The sequence below is a fragment of the Dendropsophus ebraccatus genome, chromosome 1 (genome assembly GCF_027789765.1).
Source record: "Dendropsophus ebraccatus isolate aDenEbr1 chromosome 1, aDenEbr1.pat, whole genome shotgun sequence".
In the NCBI taxonomy this organism is placed as follows: domain Eukaryota; kingdom Metazoa; phylum Chordata; class Amphibia; order Anura; family Hylidae; genus Dendropsophus; species Dendropsophus ebraccatus.
The window spans coordinates 152998621-153016866 of NC_091454.1; the positions used below are offsets into that span (position 1 = coordinate 152998621).

General features: G+C 46.1%; 1 protein-coding gene across 1 annotated transcript in view; it reads left to right on the forward strand.

Moving 5' to 3' along the window:
• Nucleotides 1–1554: 1554 nt before the first annotated feature.
• The window catches only part of LRRC49 (leucine rich repeat containing 49), a 91194-nt gene continuing 74502 nt past the window's right edge, over nucleotides 1555–18246 (forward strand). Inside the window, exons 1-5 of the mRNA XM_069956555.1 lie at nucleotides 1555–1762; nucleotides 4887–4949; nucleotides 10906–10996; nucleotides 12589–12813; nucleotides 15769–15880. Coding sequence (XP_069812656.1) covers nucleotides 1724–1762; nucleotides 4887–4949; nucleotides 10906–10996; nucleotides 12589–12813; nucleotides 15769–15880 — 530 coding nt within the window. The 5' untranslated portion in view covers nucleotides 1555–1723. The remainder of the gene's footprint in view (nucleotides 1763–4886; nucleotides 4950–10905; nucleotides 10997–12588; nucleotides 12814–15768; nucleotides 15881–18246) is intronic.

The window sequence follows — 18246 nt, forward strand, 5'->3', positions numbered from 1 at the left end:
GACCCAGATTTGACTTACTTTGAATCTGCAACTTTAAATCTGCTGTGGATCCTGTACATGTGAACGCACCTTAAGGCCACGTAGAAAGACACCGGCCGTTTCATGACCCGGCCATTGTCAGAGAAAATCATCCCGACCGCATCCGAATTCCCCGCTGCACACAATGGAGCGTGCGGCTCACTGTGTGCACTGACAAGCTTTTCTGTGGCCGCTATTCACTTAATAGCGGCCACAGAAAACTGACATGTCAGTTTCTTGCGGAGCCGCTAAGGATCCCAATTGGAGAGTATACTATGGGGAGATTTATCAAGCATGGTGTAAAGTGAAACTGGCTCAGTTGCCCCTAGCAACCAATCAGATTCCACCTTTCATTCGTCACAGACTCTTTGGAAAATGGTTGCTAGGGGCAACTGAGCCAGTTTCACTTTACACCATGTTTTATAAATCTTCCCCAAGGTGTATACACTCCGGCCAGGATTCCTTAGAAGGCAGCAATATGTAAATTCCGTAGTAATCACAGCCGTTGTTACAACGACCGTGATTATTACGAAAGTTATGTAGTGTGAACATAGCCTAAATGTGCAGCATCTAATGGTGCGTTTACACAGAGATTTATCTGACCGATCTTTGAAGCCAAAGCCAGGAACAGACTAAAACAGGGAACAGGTCATAAAGGAAAGACTGGGATCTATCCTTTTTTTTTTTTTTTTTTTTTTAATCCATACCGGGCTTTGGCTTCAAAAATCTGTCAGACAAATCTGTCTGTGTAAATGCACCATAGGGGCCCTATTACCCCAAACAGATTTCTGAGCAATTTATCTGACAGATTTTATTAACCAAAGCCAGGAATGGATTTGAAAAGAGGAGTAATCTCAATTTTTCCTTTATGACCTGTTTCCTGTTTATAGTCTGTTTCTGGCTTTGGCTTTAGAAATCTGTCAGATATCTGTTGGTGTAATAAGGCCTTAGCTTGTGGATGGTGTGGAGAACCACACACGGAGTAAGGGCCCTATTACACAGATTTATCTGACAGATCATTTAAGCCAAAGCCAGGAGCAGATTATAAACAAAGAAAAGACTGAGATTTCTCATCAATTCCTGGCTTTGGCTTCAAAAATCTGTCAGATGTGTGTGTATAAGGGCAGCATTAGGGGGGTGACAGTATGACATTGATGATCCTGACCCCCAGAGGCTGCAGCACTGACCTCCCGCCAATCACTGGGATTTCGTCCTCATAGATTCCTATGGATGAAAAATTGCATGTGGAATTTTTTTTCCTCACGTTTCTATAGAAATCCTGAAATCACATGATCAACGTATCACAGGAAACACAAAAGGGCGCATATCAGTACAAAACACGCCTGATGGAAGACAATGAAGCTCCGTTACCGCAGCACAGCCCTCAGACAGCCAGTATACGCTTCCGCCGCTGAGGAGGCGCACATGCGCACACATCCCCCTCGGTCGCTATCGTTTGTAGCAACACATGGTTACTATGGAGGCCGCCAAGCGGTCCGATCATTGGCGTTCAGTGTATGGGGGGGACGGGGGGCGGGCGGTTTCTATGGTAACAGATAGCGCCACCTGACAAAGATGTGGGAGAGACCATCTTCGTATTGTTTGTGAGGGGGGCAGGTTTGGCAGCCTGCAGTAACGGGAGGCGTACCGATAATTACCTGTCACCCTCCGATTCTTGCCCGCTATGTCCTACCAGGGATGAAACATGCTGCCCGGCAAATACCGAGGACGGCTGGTGTCTAATGTGAGTAGGCGGCATTGTGTGTGCGCCCTGCAGCTGCCTGTCTGTGTGTATGTGTGTGCACGGAGCTGGGATCCATAGCGGTGTAACGAGAGACGGGTGTCAGCCATGTACTCTATGGAGGAATGTGCTTGTCAGTGGCGGCGGAAGTCAGCACATGGGGCACCTGTCAGTGATGGCAGCACATGGGCACCTGTCAGTGATGGCAGAACATGGGCACCTGTCAGTGATGGCAGCACATAGGGCACCTGTCAGTGATGGCAGCACATAGGGCACCTGTCAGTGATGGCAGCACATAGGGCACCTGTCAGTGATGGCAGCACATAGGGCACCTGTCAGTGATGGCAGCACATAGGGCACCTGTCAGTGATGGCAGCACATAGGGCACCTGTCAGTAGTGGCAGCACATAGAAGGCACCTGTCAGTAGTGGCAGCACATAGAAGGCACCTGTCAGTGATGGCAGCAGCATATAGGGCACCTGTCAGTGATGGCAGCACATGGGCACCTGTCAGTAGTGGCAGCACATGGGCACCTGTCAGTGATGGCAGCAGCATATAGGGCACCTGTCAGTAGTGGCAGCACATATAAGGCACCTGTCAGTGATGGCAGCACATGGGCACCTGTCAGTGATGGGAGCAGCACATAGGGCATCCGTCAGTAGTGGCAGCACATAGGGCACCTGTCAGTGATGGCAGAAGCATATAGAGAACCTTTCAGTATTGGCAGCATATAGAGCACCTGTCAGTAGCTGTGGCAGCATATAGAGCACTTGTCAGTGATGGCAGCAGCATATAGAGCACCAGTCAGTAGCTGTGGCAGCACATATAGGGCACCTGTCAGTAGTGGCAGCACATATAGGGCACCTGTCAGTAATGGCAGCAGCACATAGGGCACCTGTCAGTGATGGCAGCAGCACATAGGGCACCTGTCAGTAGTGGCAGCACATATAAGGCACCTGTCAGTAGTGGCAGCACATATAAGGCACCTGTCAGTAGTGGCAGCACATATAGGGCACCTGTCAGTAGTGGCAGCATATAGGGCACCTGTCAGTAGTGGCAGCAGCACATAAGGCACCTGTCAGTAGAGACAGCACATGGGCACCTGTCAGTGATGGCAGCAGCACATAGGGCACCTGTCAGTAGTGGCAGCATATAGGGCACCTGTCAGTAGTGGCAGCAGCACATAAGGCACCTGTCAGTAGAGACAGCACATGGGCACCTGTCAATGATGGCAGCAGCACATAGGGCACCTGTCAGTAGTGGCAGCACATATAAGGCACCTGTCAGTAGTGGCAGCACATATAGGGCACCTGTCAGTTGTGGCAGCAGCACATAAGGCACCTGTCAGTAGTGGCAGCACATAGGGCATCTGTCAGTGATGGCAGCAGCACATAAGGCACCTGTCAGTAGTGGCAGCATATAGGGCACCTGTCAGTAGTGGCAGCAGCACATAGGGCACCTGTCAGTAGTGGCAGCACATATAAGGCACCTGTCAGTAGTGGCAGCACATATAGGGCACCTGTCAGTAGTGGCAGCATATAGGGCACCTGTCAGTAGTGGCAGCAGCACATAAGGCACCTGTCAGTAGAGACAGCACATGGGCACCTGTCAATGATGGCAGCAGCACATAGGGCACCTGTCAGTAGTGGCAGCACATATAAGGCACCTGTCAGTAGTGGCAGCACATATAGGGCACCTGTCAGTTGTGGCAGCACATAGGACATCTGTCAGTGATGGCAGCAGCACATAAGGCACCTGTCAGTAGTGGCAGCAGCACATAAGGCACCTGTCAGTAGAGACAGCACATGGGCACCTGTCAGTGATGGCAGCAGCACATAGGGCACCTGTCAGTAGTGGCAGCACATATAAGGCACCTGTCAGTAGTGGCAGCACATATAGGGCACCTGTCAGTTGTGGCAGCACATATAAGGCACCTGTCAGTTGTGGCAGCACATATAAGGCACCTGTCAGTAGTGGCAGCACATAGGGCACCTGTCAGTAGTGGCAGCACATATAGGGCACCTGTCAGTTGTGGCAGCACATAGGACATCTGTCAGTGATGGCAGCAGCACATAAGGCACCTGTCAGTAGTGGCAGCAGCACATAAGGCACCTGTCAGTAGAGACAGCACATGGGCACCTGTCAGTGATGGCAGCAGCACATAGGGCACCTGTCAGTAGTGGCAGCACATATAAGGCACCTGTCAGTAGTGGCAGCACATATAGGGCACCTGTCAGTTGTGGCAGCACATATAAGGCACCTGTCAGTAGTGGCAGCACATAGGGCACCTGTCAGTAGTGGCAGCACATATAAGGCACCTGTCAGTAGTGGCAGCACATATAGGGCACCTGTCAGTTGTGGCAGCACATAGGACATCTGTCAGTGATGGCAGCAGCACATAAGGCACCTGTCAGTAGTGGCAGCAGCACATAAGGCACCTGTCAGTAGAGACAGCACATGGGCACCTGTCAGTGATGGCAGCAGCACATAGGGCACCTGTCAGTAGTGGCAGCACATATAAGGCACCTGTCAGTAGTGGCAGCACATATAGGGCACCTGTCAGTTGTGGCAGCACATAGGGCACCTGTCAGTAGTGGCAGCACATATAAGGCACCTGTCAGTAGTGGCAGCAGCACATAAGGCACCTGTCAGTAGTGGCAGCACATATAGGGCACCTGTCAGTTGTGGCAGCAGCACATAAGGCACCTGTCAGTAGTGGCAGCAGCACATAAGGCACCTGTCAGTAGAGACAGCACATGGGGCACCTGTCAGTGATCACTCCTACTACTGCTGGTACAAGGTGCCGCTCCTCTCTGCCACCAGGGCACATGGTCAGATCTCCGCAGATGTAACATTTGTGGCAGTACTTACCTAATATACAGAAATATTTATGATGGAGAAGGGAGCAAATAATGTGAGGCAGCTTTTAGGGCAGTGACCTCCACACTGTAACTCTTCAGCTATTGCAGAGCTATAATTCCCAGCTGGCAAGGCATGCTGGGTGTTGTAGTTTTGGAACAGTCGCCCACAGGTTAAGAATCACACTGTAGACTTCCATACATGATCACGTGACTTTAATTCATTTACCTCTAAATATATTAAATAGAACGTGTTTTTCCTTCTGCAGGTAAATAACTGTGGTCTCCATTTGGTCTTACAAGCTACTCCTGTAACTGATAAACATAAACAGGTAAAACCAACAAGTATCTTAATATAATATTTATTTCTCCTTAAAGGCAGATATCTGACTGTCATGGTGCCCTCATGGTGTCATGGTGCCCTCATAGACAGTGATCAGAGCTGGAGACAGACGGCCCCCTTCTCTAGTGACTGCTGGGTTACTGCAGCTCACCTCCTGTTCACTTTAGTGTCACATGAACTAACCTATAATGGTCACCAGGGCTGTGAAGTTGGTAAGCTGCAGCTTCGACTCCTTAATTTTATCAGGGACCGACTACCGACTCCGACTCCTGCTCCTTCATAAATGGCCAATCAGACAGCAGGGGAGCTATTTATCACACTGGTGAAAAGTAGATCTGGCTCAGCCGCACTCTCCTCTCCTCTGTGTTTGCAGTGAATGCAGCTAGTCTCCAGCCTTCATGTCCTGAACAATTTAGAACTAGACTAGATGGACCAGGTGGTCTTTTCTGCTGACAATCTTCTATGTAACTAAATATTCACCATACACTATGGAAACCTGCTAACAATGGTAGATCCCTGTGATATAGAGGTCAGACACTCTGTTGGCGTCTGCACTCCTGAACCATCACAATCCTACAGGAACTACCCTCTCAGCCAGTTAGTGACTGCAGCTGTGTCCTGCCTCACTCACTGATTGGCTGAGTGGGCCCAAGACATCACAGGATCAGGAGCCTTATGGGTAAATATGATTTCTTTATTATGATCGCACCACCCCTAACCCCCCAGGATTTTTCACTGTTGCGCAAAATTCCCCCTAAATTTCTGCCCCTCTCTTTCTCTCTCTAACACACATGCAGCCTTCTGCAGTCATAGCGCACACACACAGCCTGCTGCAGCCATAGTGCGCGCGCGCACACACACACACACACACACACACACACACACACACACACACACACACACCCTTCTGTAGCACTCACACACCCTACTACAGCCATAGCACGCATGCAGACGCACACACAGCCTGCTGCAGCCATAGGGCGGGTACGTACATATGTACGCGTACACACACACAGCCTGCTGCTGCAGCATCAGCCCACACACACAACCTGCTGCAGCCATAACACACACACTCCTTCACACACAGCCTGCTGCAGCCATAGCATACACACATCCTGCTGCAGCTGGAGCATTCACACACTCACACACCCTGCTACAGCCATAGCACGCATGCAGACACACACAGCCTGCTGCAGCCAGAGGGCGCGCGCGCACACACACACACATGCATTCTGCTGTAGCACTCACACACCCTGCCACAGCCATAGCGCACATGCAGACACACACACAACCTGCTGCAGCCATAGGGCGCGTACACACACACACACACAGCCTGCTGCTGTAGCACACACACACAACCTGCTGCAGCAATAGCACACACATACACAGCCTGGTGCAGCCATAACACACATACACAGCCTGGTGCAGCCATAACACACACACACAGACGCACGCAGCCTGCTGCAGCTGTAGCACACACATTCACAGCCTGCTGCAGCCATAGCGTGCGCGCACACACACACACACACACACACACACACACACACACACACACACACACAGCCTGCTGCATCCATAGCACACACATCCACAGCCTGCTGCATCCATAGCACACACAGACGCACGCAGCCTGCTGCAGCTGTAGCACACACTTACCCAGCCTGCTACAGCCGTAGCGCGCATGCAGACACACACACAACCTGCTGCAGCAATAGCACACTCTGCCTGCTGCAGCCATAGCACAAACACACACACACACACACACACACACACAACCTGCTGCAGCCATAGCACACTGAAGAAACACACAATCTTCTCTCAGAGAGAAAACACCACATTGAGGACAGAGATTTCTGCTACACTACTTATGTCTTCTCCTCCTCCTCTATATTACACAGGATATCTCCATATTACACTGCTGCTCATATACAATCATCCAGAACCCAGGAAGAGACCAGCACAGATCTCCCCCCACACAATAGACTCTTCCAGCTCAGAAACAAACTGCCAAATAGTGACCGACAACATTTCCCCGACCACCCTTATGTAATAGGGCCAGTGCTGTATTACTGATACTGATTTAGGAAACTAAATGTATGAGAGGGTTTTTCTGCTTGTTATAAATAAGGGCCTTAGATTGATGGAACATTTATAATATTTATATGAAAACTAAGAAAAATAAGATTTTTTAAAGCTGGAGTTAGAGTCGGTACCTTTGCTATGACTCTGACTCCACCTCCACAACCCTAATGGCCACTGTGCAAATGGGGCAGTCTGTCTCCAGGTCCGTTCGCTGTGTAGCCACGCTTCACGGCACTGGCAAGTGGCTTATCAGCCGAGTGTCTGGTGTCCAACCCCTACCACTCAGATATTGATGGCCTGTCCTGAGCTTAAAGAGAACCAATCACGCCGAAATTGCACCATTGATAAGGAAACGTGCTGGTACATCAGCCAGCACGCTTCCCAAACATCCCCCTGTCCCCTCCGTCCCCTCCTTTATTACCCCGTAATCTTACTTTTGTGATGTCCCGCGCTGTATGCTAATCAGCCCCAAGTAGTCAAGGTGGGCTGAACTAGTCAAGGTGGGCTGAACTAGTCACGGTCCCGGGCGCTGTACCCAGAGGGGCGTGATTCAAAGACCTGCGCTCCAAGACGGCGGCGCGACGACGTCTTCTGCACGCCGCTCACGCGCAGTACGTCAGCGTCTTCTCCCGCCTTACTGCGCATGCGCGGCATGCGAAAGACGCGCCGCGGACGTGATCGCGGGCCAGAGATGACGTTGGCGGAGCGCAGGACTTTGAATCACGCCCCTCTGGGCGTGATTACAGCGCCCAGGACCTTGACTAGTTCAGCCCACCTTGACTACTTGGGGCTGATTAGCATACGGCGCAGGACATCACAAAAGTAAGATTACGGGGTAATAAAGGAGGGGACGGAGGGGACAGGGGGATGTTTGGGAAGCGTGCTGGCTGATGTACCAGCACGTTTCCTTATCAATGGGGGCAATTTCGGCGTGATTGGTTCCCTTTAAGCTATCAGTGCAATAGTGCTGGAGAACCCCTTGAACATATCAGGGCTGTTTAAAAGGCCTTTTCGGGATTATAATATTGATGGTATATTCCAAAAAGCCATCAGTATTGGAACAGTGGAGGTTCAACCCAGCCCCCCTGCTTATCAGCCCTAGCAGTTCCACACACAACCACAACAATATATATGGAGTTGTGCCTGCTAAACAATGAAGGGGATTCTTGGCAGTGCTTGTCAGCTGATTGGTTAGAGGTCACAATACAATATGTGTTGACTAATATGGCATTTGCCCACCGTTACCTTTCATCATTTAGGCCTTATTCATATTTAGGCCTTATTCATATGATCCCTACCATGATGACCGGAGAAGGATCGTGGCATGGATCCCCTAATAGAAATGCAGCCCCCCCGCCGCCCAGCAGCAGAGATCGCAGAGAGAACAGGAGCGCAGAAGACAACTACTCCCCCCCCATGCCAGCCAGCTCACATGTTCACCAGCATTGCGGGAGTAGGCGAGGGGTGGGGGGATCCATGCCGCAAAAGCAGAAAGGTGTCAATTACATTTTTTATATCTGTGCTGGGGGCTTCATTACACTATATGTGTCCCTTTACAACATTTTTCGCCATACTAATGCAGTGCAGATATTTTGCCAAAAATGGATCTCCCCGGGCCATGGAGTTGCTAGTTTGCCCAATAAAAGCTAATATACAGCAAGATGATTTTTTTTATGCATAAGAACTTCTGTTTGCCTCTTTGCCGTTTATATAGCCATTAACTTAATACAGTCCCTATCAGTGTTCATGTAATATGTATGTGACATGGGTGAAGAGCGTAACACATTCCGTGAATAAGAGAATATCACTTTAAAGAGTCACTGCCGTATTTGTGTTTTTTTTTTGTTTTTTTTTCAGAAATCAATAGTCCAGGCGATTTTAAGAAACTTTGTAATTGGGTTTATTAGCCAAATATGCCATTATCTGCATTAAAAAAGCCTTTTCCCAGGTCCCCCCCTCCTTCTTCTTTTTCATTCACTGCAAAATATCAGGAAATTGTGACTTGTTGCATCAGACACAACCCTTTCTGTTCTGTAGAAAGGGGAGGGGGAAGGAGGGAGGAGGGAGATGAGTCGGCAGCAGAGAGCAGAGAACAAAGGATTACACAGCCAAGAGCTCCATTAAAGCTGTATTCAGAGGTCAGAAAGGTCAGTGCTGACTTTAGAGGAGATAGCTGGTGATGTAACTGTAAATTAACTCTTTGTTGTCCTGTTTTGGTGCCTCATCTCCCTCCACCCCTCCCCTCTCCATACACAATGATGAAGACAGGGGGGAGAGCTTCAGCCTGCTTTTTCTTGATAAAAATGCATTTTTCGACTAATAAACCCAATTACAAAGTTTCTTAAAATTTCCTGTACTATTGATTTCTGCAAAAGAAAGAAAAAAATTAAACGACAGTCACACTTTAACCCCAAGACGACCTAGGACGTACCGGTACGCCCTGGAAGTCTGTGCCCAGACGACCCTGGACGTACCGGTACGTCCTGAGCTATGAAGCCCGCTCCGGAGCAGGTGGGGGCTGGCTGCTGATTCAGCCGTCACCTCACCGTTAATGACACCCTGCAGTGATCGCGCTGCAACGTGACATTAAGTCCTTAAATGCTGCAAATGCGGCGCGGCTGCAGCGTTTAGGTGTAAGTGACCGGGGGAGTCCCCTGTCACTTACCGATCTGGACCCCCGCAGTGTGACTGCCGGAGGTCTCTCACCTTCCTCCGCGCTGTCCGATCGGCGCTCTGGTCACTGAGCCTGCACAGGCAGGCTCAATGAGCAGATCGCCGATAACACTGATCAATGCTGTGCCTATGGCATGGCAAAGATCACTGATGAAAATGAAAGTAATGAATGTACAAGTCCCCCAAAGGGACTTAAAATGTATTAAAAAAAAAAAAGTTAAAATCACTAATACACTACCCCAAATCCCCTCCCCCAATACAATTTTAAATCACTCCCCTTTCCCATTATATAAATAAAACTTATAAAAATAAATAAATATATAATATACTGTAGCGTGCGTAATTGTCAGATCTATTAAAATATAGCAAGCGTCATTGCGAACGGTGAACGGCGTACATGAAAAGAGGGGAAAAAGTGCGCGGATTACCGATCAAAACGTCCGATCTTCACAAATATGGTATTAATAAAAACTAGAGATCATGGCGGAAAAAATGATACCCCATACAGCCCCGTAGTTGAAAAAATAATACTGTTATAAGCGTCACAATAGGCCCCTTTTATTAATAATGAATTGCCAAAAAAAAAGGATTTCATTAAAAAAATATATATAACATTAGAGAATCTGGGTAACTTGCATATGGTTGTGTTCGGACTGACCTATTGAATAATTGTATAATGTCGCTTTTACCATATAGTGCATTACGTAGACACAGGAACCCCCCAAACGTTACCATATTGCATCCTTTTTTACAATTTCACCTATCTTCATAAATAATATATTTGGGCTTCCATGATACATGTTATGGTAGAATGAAAGACGCCATTACAAAGTACAACTATTCCTGTAACAAACAAGCCATTACATGGCCTTGTAGACAGAAAACTGAAAGTGCTGGAGCTCTTAGAAGGGGAGGAGGAAAAAACGAAAGCGCAAAGATCAAGATTTGCGCAGTCCACTGGGTCATTTTGGGCCTGGTCCTCAAAGGGTTAAGTTCATTACATGGTGAGGATGTCCTAACCATATTGTCAGGGTCCCTAATGTATACTATTTATTTCAGAGCATTAAAAAAAACAAAGAAACAATACAGTATGTTCAGACATGGAAAAAGGTGTTTAACAGCTGGAATAAAAAGCCGTCATATGGTGTGACTACATGTGGTTTTAATAGAGACTGTTCTGTGTTTTGCAGTTTGACTTCAGGTTAAGTAAGGATACGGCGCCGTCCCTCAACAACAAACTTTCTCAACATGAATTAGAAAAGCACATTACTGGAAGGCAAGGTATGAAGAGCTGTGATAAGATTACTGGCTACTATATTAATATAGACATTTGTACATGCTTTTGATTAAAGGGGTTAGGGGTTATCTGGGTAACAAAAACAATATTCTAAACTATCCTCCTTCCCAATACCACCCTATGTCTAATATACATGTATAACCTTGTACCCTTTCCCTTTTTTTTTTTCTTTCTGATTTATATCTGCTTTGGATGTGTAAAATCCTCTCCACTAGGTCCACTCAGACCACACTTAGCCCCCCCTTTTTTTAATCACAGGACATGTGATCCCCTCTCTGGGGCTGGGTTGGTTGTCTATTGACTTTGTAACCCCCATGAGACATTATCTGCATGCACCAGTGCTGCTTCCATAGACTTACATGTGTCCCTGAGCCTAGGTTTTTGTAATATGAAAAGTTGTAGTGCTATCTCTGCTTGCAGTCAGTGAATGCAGGCATATGTAACTGTCTTTGTGTCACAGCTCTGCATATTGTTTCAGAGATGTTCTTAGAGTCTGGAAGGAACTAGAATGTTTTCATTCACAATCAGCAAGCAGAGATCCAAACCTACATTACACCCCCCACCCCCGGTAAAGAGATGACCGTTATGCTGGACATAGCTACACCATCACCATACGCGTGTCAGCTCTGCTACATCTTCAGCTTGTATGAAATACATATTGGGGTGATATGATGCAAAAGGGAAAAAAACAATCCTGTGGTTATGCAATAGTAATGACAGCAGTGGGCAGGAAAAAAGCTAAGGGGCAAGTGTGCAAATGGACCAATCAGGGTAATGCATGATGGGAAATGTAGTTTCCTATCTTAGTTATAGACCAACTTTTAGAAAAACTTGTAACCCAGGAATAGCAGCAGCTAGAAAGACAGGAGACTGCTCAAAATATTCAGGGGGGCTTGGTAAGTAAGACCAGCTAGCATTTATTTTTTTTCGCTCTTAGGTGAATAACCCCTTTAAGGCTAGAGCCACAGAGCGACTTGGCCATATAGCTTGGCCAGAGAGTACACTGTTTGCCTAGCAGTTAATGAATGGGAATACGCCACCACCAACTTTTACCAAAAATATATCCTAGGTGGTGACTCTCAGGTCTCTTTTGTGGCAACATGAATAATTTCGCCAAAAAAATTGCATGCCCAGCCATGTTGCCAAGGATGCTAAAACAACCCTGCAAACCACACTCCCTACACGTTTCAGTCCCATGTTTTTGTGTGTCATCATCAGGGGAGATATCATGGGTATGTGTTAGAATACCAATATATGTGCAGGATTAAGACGGATGTCAACAGCCTGTGAACCTAGCCCACCACTGTTTCTGTTGCTTAGAATTATAACATTACACATGGTTTTATTATTATTTTTATTTTTTTTTAACCCCTATAGAATTTGTAATTTTACTTTAGGTGCTTCTATTCTCTACCTTTAAATATGACATTTATACTTTCTTATTCTCCCAGAAGAATATGTAAGAATTTAACTGATCTTTGGATCACTAGTAGGAGAAGTCCTGTTGCTACATTTTTCAGATGTTTTATTACTACTTGCACACTGCTTACTTTAATGTTTTTTTCTTTTCTACTAGATGGAAGAGTTTCAAGTCCTCTGAGTCGGAATAAGCAGCCTTACATTCCTTTAACGGCTAACATCACTGAGGTTTTTAGCTCTGCTTCAAGACATGGCAGGGACTCTGTGTCACTGGGAGCATTTGGAGAGCTTCCAGGCCATATATCCAAGAAAAGCAGATCCAGATCTGTACCCCATTGTGCCAGTCCAAATAACAACAATGAGGATCTGCATCATTCCAAAGGTTGGTCAAGCATGTAGTCAAAATAATCTAGTCATTCTAAAACAAACAATAGACATAGGTAGTATAAAAGTAAAACATAACATAGGTGCAATAGCGTTTGTTCTATTTCTGTTGGGGTTTGCAGTCAAATTGGCAATTTGGTATGAGCCGTATTCCTCACACAAAGTCAAAGCAGAGCAACAGTAACTTCCCGAGCTGGGCAAGTGTTTCATTGGAACAGTCCAGTAGGCAGGAGCACCTGTCGGCAGCTATGTAAAATTGTATTCTTCCGTAAGAAAGGTGAAAATAAGCTTAAAGCGTATCTGTCTTTAAGAATAACTTTTGACGTTTCACAGGGACGTGTGAAAATGTTTGATTAGTCAGGACAAGAAGCAAGGAGAAGCAAACGGTAGCATGCTTCACTTTCATGCTGTCAACCACATTAGGACTGAGACAGCTGAGGTTAAATACATGACCACGCTCTTCTCCCCCTCTTTCTCCTGATCAGTCAGACTTTTGACTTGTCCCTTTCACATGTGAAAAGTTGTTGGTAATGACCGTTCCCATTTAAGGTTAAAAGAATAGCCCGGAAGCTGTAATAAGCCAGCTTAGGCTGTAGGTGAGTGTCAATAGCTGGAAAATGTGTGAACTGATGCCTACACATTTGTCGTAGATTATGTCAGTCCATGCGTCACTCACCTTTTAGAAAAGGAATATTTATGTTCTTGAAATTCTTTGAAATCCTGTAAAACAGCTCAAACATGAAGGGCAATTTTCTGTAAAAAGCACACACACAAACACATTTTTCTTTATCTATGCATGGAGCAAGGTTTAATTTTTAATGTTGTTTTTTTTTAGTTCATAGATAGTGCTTTGAACCACATAGCCACATATTTTACTCGGAATGGTTTTGTTAACCCCTTAGTGACCAATGATGTGAATATAGGTGGCCTTGTTTTTTGTAAAAGAAATTGTATTTTTTTACCTTAATGCTCAGAAAATAATAGACATCCTATTCTTACCTAAGCACACTCCCTCTGGGTCCTTTGCTAAATGCTCCTGCCGTTACTTCTGAGACAGACTCCTCTCTGCAGTGACAGCCTGCTCAAGCAATCACTGGCCATGATGCTGTCCTGCTTCAGTCAGTGATTGGCTGGGAAGTAGTGGTGGAAGCATCCAGCGAGGACCCAAAGATGCAACAGGAGGATCTCCTTAGGGAGCATGGTTAGGTAAGAATAGGATGTGTAATGTTTACTATGCAGCCCCAGTGCTATATTAAAATTTTTGCATGGCCAGAGTACCCCTTTAAAGGCAATGTGTATATATATATTTTTTTGCTAATTTGTTTCTTTTTTTCTGACTTGTGTTGTTTTTTTTATAAATTTTTTTGTACATTACTATGGGGACTGCGATGTTTCCTGAGTTATTTTAACTACATATAGAGATCTGCTTTACAACAAGCACATGTACTATACGCAACCATCAACAGAAAACAATTAATGGATGAGAAAGGCTTCTGGGCATGCTTGGTGACCTTTATAAAGGTCATAATACATAAAAGAAAGAAAACGGGCTAAGCCTGTTTTTCGATTACGTTATTTTAGAAATATTGGCTTTGCTTCACAGTTTTGCTTTGCCTTTTTCTTTTCTTATGCATTATGGCTATTCTTAGCACCTGTAGCACCCCGGGCATTCAAATACACTATTAGGTGGTGCTTACCCATTGCTTCTTGTTTACTATTTATAATGGTCATTTTACGGGGGGGATTAATGAGTTGTGGGCAATAGCTCTTCTGTTATCTACATAGTGGTGTCACCTTTCTCTGTACTTCTGTGTGTTTTTAAAGCAGGGCACTCCTAGGAAGAAATCTATACAGAACAGGATGGCTCCTCGTTCCACGCTCACTGCCGCAGCTATTGCATGCATCGGCAGCAAGCGGTGCCGTGGGGAGCTGCAGGGGGGCTGCCCGGGTGATCCCTAAATCGTCCAGGCAGCCCAATGCTAATAGCTGCGGTCTTCTGCCGCCACTCCTATTCTACAGAGCGATGACAGCAGATTGCTGCTACATTAGTCGTTTGTCTTTCAACATGTTGAAAGACAAACGACTGCAACGATCAGCCGACATCATTCATGTCGGCTGATCGTTGCCTTTTATTACACAAGACATTTTATTACACAAGCCGATATTGTCTTAATACGGCCGATAATCACTTTATGTAATAAGGCCTTAAGATTCCATTTAACATAAAATCTTGATTTAAACAATAGATTAAATTCCTCCTCACTTTGGTTGTACAATGAGGGGGAGCAGGAGGCTAGGTACCTCTGTTTTAGTGGTAATTGGGGATCCTGACTGTTAAGCCTCCAGTGACAAAACATCTATGTATCCTCTATTCTGTGGATCTATACTTTCTTTGTGGGAAAGTCCCTTTAGTCAATAATAGGGATGGTCAGAACCTGCCGAGGTTCGGGTTCGTATGAACCCGAACGCTCGGCAGCAGATTCCCGCTGTCTGCCCGCTCCGTGGAGCGGGCGGATCCAGCGGGAGTAACGCCTGGAAAACTGGGATACAGCCTATGGCTATGGCTGTATCCCAGTTTTCCAGGCATTCCTCCCGCTGGATCCGCCCACTCCATGGAGCGGGCAGACAGCGGGAATCATTACCGAGGGTTCGGGTTCGTACGAAACCGAACTCTCTTCAGACCATCCCTAGTCAATAATCTCTTTATAAAATAAAATAAAATAAAATAAAATAAAAAAATAAAGTCAATAAATGCTGCAGGTCAGTCCGCAGTCAAGCAGTGCTGCCGTGTTTACAGAGCTTCACTGTTTTCAGCTTTCCAATCGTAACTGAGCGGAGGAGGCTGATGAGCCATGTTGTAAGATGGGAATACCCTTTTTAAGTATCATTGTTTTCTTTCTTTATATGCCTTACACTGTTGTATTGAATCTGTGTCATATGACCTTTTTTTCAGTGAACCATTTTCATTGTTTGAAAACCTTAACAAGATCTGAGCGGGGATATCCTGTTGTGCATCGCACTGCGGAGGAGAAAGCAGTCAGCCCAGACAAGCTTAACTTAGAAAGGTAACTGTCAATGAAGGCATAATCTTAAAGGGAATCCGTCAGCTCCCGGGCACTACCTAAGGTGCTGACAGTGTGCTGTAGCTGGCAGTCCCCAGTAAGCATGGTGCCTTTTTGGTAATTTTCCGTGCAATGGATTATGTACAATCTTATGTCTTCTACTTTCACAGAGCAGTTGTTCGTGCCACACTTGTCATTCATCCTCCTCCCTCTTCATGAGTACTCAATGCTGCGCGGCCTCCTGCTCGCTCAGCTGTTAGATTGCAGATCAGTCCTCTGTAGGCAGGTTATGTCTTAAAGAATCTTTCCTACCTAATGTGTTGGAGGTGTGGTCTAGAGGTAACTCACCTGTCTAGAGACCTGCCAGCAGTTCATTCTCTGGTTCGAATCCCCTGATGGAAATTAAATAGATGTCTTTTTTTTTTCTCATTATTGTATCATTTTTAAGGCTATGTTCACACACAGTATATTTGCTTAGTATTTTGGTCAGTATTTTGCAACCAAAACCAGAAGTGGATTGAGAACACAGAAAGGCTATGTTCTCACACTGTTGAAATTGAGCAGATGGCCGTCATTTAATGGCAAATATCGGATGTTTTTTTTGTTTGTTTTTGAAAGAAAAAAACAGTAATTATTTGCCATTAAATGACAGCCATCCACTCAATTTCAACAGTGTGTGAACATAGCCTTTCAGTGTTTTCAATCCCCTTCTGGTTTTGGTTGCAAAATACTGACCAAAATACTGAGCAAAAATACTGTGTGTGAACATAGCCTCAAAATGATACAATAATGAGGAAAAAAAAAGACATATATCTAATATCCATCAGGGGATTCAAACCAGAGAATGAACTGCTGGCAGGTCTCTAGACAAGTGTTACCCCTAGACCACAGCTCCAACACATTAGGGAGGCGAGATTCTTTAAGACATAGGGCCCTTTTACACAGAAAGATTATCTGACAGATTATCTGCCAAAGATTTGAAGCCAAAGCAAGGACTGGATTTGAAAAGAGGAGAAATCTCAGGCTTTCATGTATGACCTGATCTCTGTTTATAGTCTGTTCCTGGTTTTGACTTCAAATCTTTGGCAGATAATCTGTCAGATAATCTTTCTGTGTAAAAGGGCCCATAACCTTCCTACAGAGGACTGATCTGCAATCTAACAGCTTAACGAGCAGGAGGCCGGGCAGCATTGTTTATTCATGAAGAGGGAGGAGGATGCATGACAAGTGTGGCACGAACAACTGCTCTGTGACAGTAGGAGTCATAAGATTGTACATAATCCACTGCACGGAAAATTACCAAAAAGGCACCATGCTTACTGGGGGACCGCCAGCTACAGCACACTGTCAACACCTTAGGTAGTGCCCAGGAGCTGATGGATTCCCTTTAAGTATGCCTGCATAGCAAATGGCTAGAACAGCCCATGGGTGACCCTATGGCGGGTTACAGGTTTTGAAATCATGCCTAATAAAGGACAGGTGTTTGAGTAGTGTTTGTGCCAAACATGTGCTATACACTATAAATAGTTTTCTTCCATATAATGCTGTTCTGTGCATATGCCTCTTAGTGCAATGTGATGCAGTCATGATGTGGACCAGGGGTGGGGAACCTTTTCCATGTCGAGGGCCGGTCGGGCATTAAAAAAATCATTCGAGGGCCGCATACCGTGCGCAGCAATTAGCGTGGGTTTGCAGCACCCAGGGCAAGGCAAAGTATTGTTCCCCTAATGCCCCTGCTATTGTAGTTAACCCCCAGTGATGCCCCTGCTATTGTAGTTAACCCCCAGTGATGCCCCTTGTAGTCTAGTTAACCTCCAAGTCATGTCCCTGGTAGCCTAGTTAACCACCATCAGTCATGTCCCTGGTAGCCTAGTTAACCCCCCCATCAGGCATGTCCCTGGTAGCCTAGTTAACCCCCATCAGGCATGTCCCTGGTGGCCTAGTTAACCCCCATCAGGCATGTCCCTGGTGGCCTAGTTAATCCCCATCAGGCATGTCCCTGGTGGCCTTGTTAACCCCCATCAGGCATGTCCCTGGTGGCCTAGTTAACCCCCATCAGGCATGAAACGTTTCTGTCTCATCCCGAGACCTTTCTCAAGCATGAACAGTGTGCACTCCAGTGTGGACGTTGGATAGATAGATGGATGGATACATGAGAAAAAAAGAGAAAAAGCAGCACTGCTCAATTGGTGTGGGGTTGGTGCCAGCGGACCTAGGTCTTGACTGTATTCAAATAGTAAGTAGATAGCCCACAGCACTCAAAGGGTTAACGGTGCAAAACGTAGATTTATTCAAAAAAACGTGCTGCACTGTTTTTTTTAAATAAATCTACGTTTTGCACCGTTAACCCTTTGAGTGCCGTGGGCTAT